Source organism: Cyprinodon variegatus, unplaced genomic scaffold (genome assembly GCF_000732505.1).
Source record: "Cyprinodon variegatus isolate N-32 unplaced genomic scaffold, C_variegatus-1.0 Scaffold116, whole genome shotgun sequence".
NCBI classification, from domain to species: Eukaryota; Metazoa; Chordata; class Actinopteri; order Cyprinodontiformes; family Cyprinodontidae; genus Cyprinodon; species Cyprinodon variegatus.
The window spans coordinates 4,487-6,091 of record NW_015150569.1 but is presented as its reverse complement, the minus strand read 5'-3'; the positions used below and the strand labels follow the sequence as shown (position 1 = coordinate 6,091).

At 43.4% G+C, this 1,605-nt stretch overlaps 1 protein-coding gene across 1 annotated transcript in view; it reads right to left on the bottom strand.

Annotated features, from left to right (window-relative positions):
- Positions 1-1,605, bottom strand: part of podxl2 (podocalyxin-like 2) — a gene marked incomplete at its 5' end in the record, with an annotated part of 20,174 nt that overhangs the window by 14,506 nt on the left and 4,063 nt on the right. Inside the window, one exon of the mRNA XM_015375264.1 lies at positions 290-434. Within this exon, the coding sequence (XP_015230750.1) occupies positions 290-434 (145 nt within the window). The remainder of the gene's footprint in view (positions 1-289; positions 435-1,605) is intronic.

Sequence of the window (1,605 nt, the reverse complement as noted above, 5' to 3'; positions counted from 1 at the left end):
TATTCTATTCTATATGGTAATGCTGTAGGCTGTGTGATGATGCTGTGGTGAGACCTGCTGAACGTTTTTTAGAAAGACGGTAGAATCTCCCCTGTTAACTGGATGAAGATGCTGGGGCCTGATAGATCTTCCTCTGCAGTTTGGGTTCTATCAACGATTTGATAAACATTACTGGAATAAATGCTGTTACTACTTAACCATGTTTCCTCCTTTGTGTACGCTATCTGAGAAATAATACCTCCATCGGATTTGGAGCGGGTAAAAATGGATCTACAACAACAGATCGTACCGTTTCTGTCCCCTCCCAGAAGCCCAAAGTCGGTGCCGGTGTCGGTCTGTGGCGGCGCCGTTCCTTCAGGGGCCGAAGAGCCGAGGACTCCGTAGCCGCTGGACTGAACGTCTCTGTCCTTCTCTGCTCTCCACACATCTTTCTCCTTCCAGAAATAATATTCAGACAGAAGAAACATAAAAAATGTATTTGATATTTAACCCGTATCAATTTTAAAAGGAATTTCAAATTAGTGTTAGTCAAAATCTTTTAACAAAAATGTAAACAGTCAAATACCGTATTTTCCAGACTATAGAGCGCACCTTACTTAAAGCCGCTGATATCTACTGAACTGTCTTCCACCAAACCTGTAGGGGGAGCTCTACATATATCCCCTGGAGTAGGGAGGAAGAATGCTAGTTCCTGTTAGCTTGTTAGCTCGCAGCAGTAAGATCTTCTCCTGAAAGATGGAGCTTCATCAGCTCTTTATTTCAGCTCTGCAGGAGTTGAGCTCAGTCTCTTCATTGGTTCAGCAGCTTTAATGCGGCAAATAAATGTCAAAATGTCTGAAATCAGGACATTTGTTCTCCTTCCTGCTGCTAGCATGTTATTGTGCTAAATGAAAATTAGCCACTTATTCTTTCTTTTCCAACTTTGACTTCCACCTCGGATGTTTAGGACAAATCTACAGAAAAGCTGCACCTTCTTATAACCCGCATGGTTCAAAGCTTGGGGAAAAAGTAGCGGCTTATAGTCCAGAACGGCTGGTTCCGGTGTGGAGGTTTTAGTCATAGTTTTACTCCTATGAACTGTTTTTAATGCAGATCTATTTAGATTTTAGTCAGCAAGTATCTGTCTTTGACTGAAATATGAAAAAGATAGTTTTTACCCACATTTAACACTTTCAGTAACAGAGATTGGACCCGTTACCAGGCGCTCTGGATGCTCAGAGGCGTCACTAACCTCCCGGGACACCGTCCCCCGCTACATGCTGCATGTAAACCAGACGCTTTGATGCCCAGAATGCACCTGGTGTAGACGCAGCATTAGGCTGATGTCAAAATAATCAGTACCGGTATTGGCCTTAATAAGAAACCAAATCGGTCAGTCTCTACAGGACTGGATTGGTTCTGTGGGATTGCTGTGGTCCAGTCAAGGCAGTCAAGTTGATTTACTGTTCTCTAGTAAATGGTTTGTGTGATGCAGAGTCTGGCACACATGTGAGGACAACATAATCCAAGCCTGGTTAACTAAGCCTGACTTCCAGACTAAAGGACAATTTCATGAAACATCCCTCAGAACTCACAGCTTGTTCTGCTCTCAGTGGAGGTGTTTGC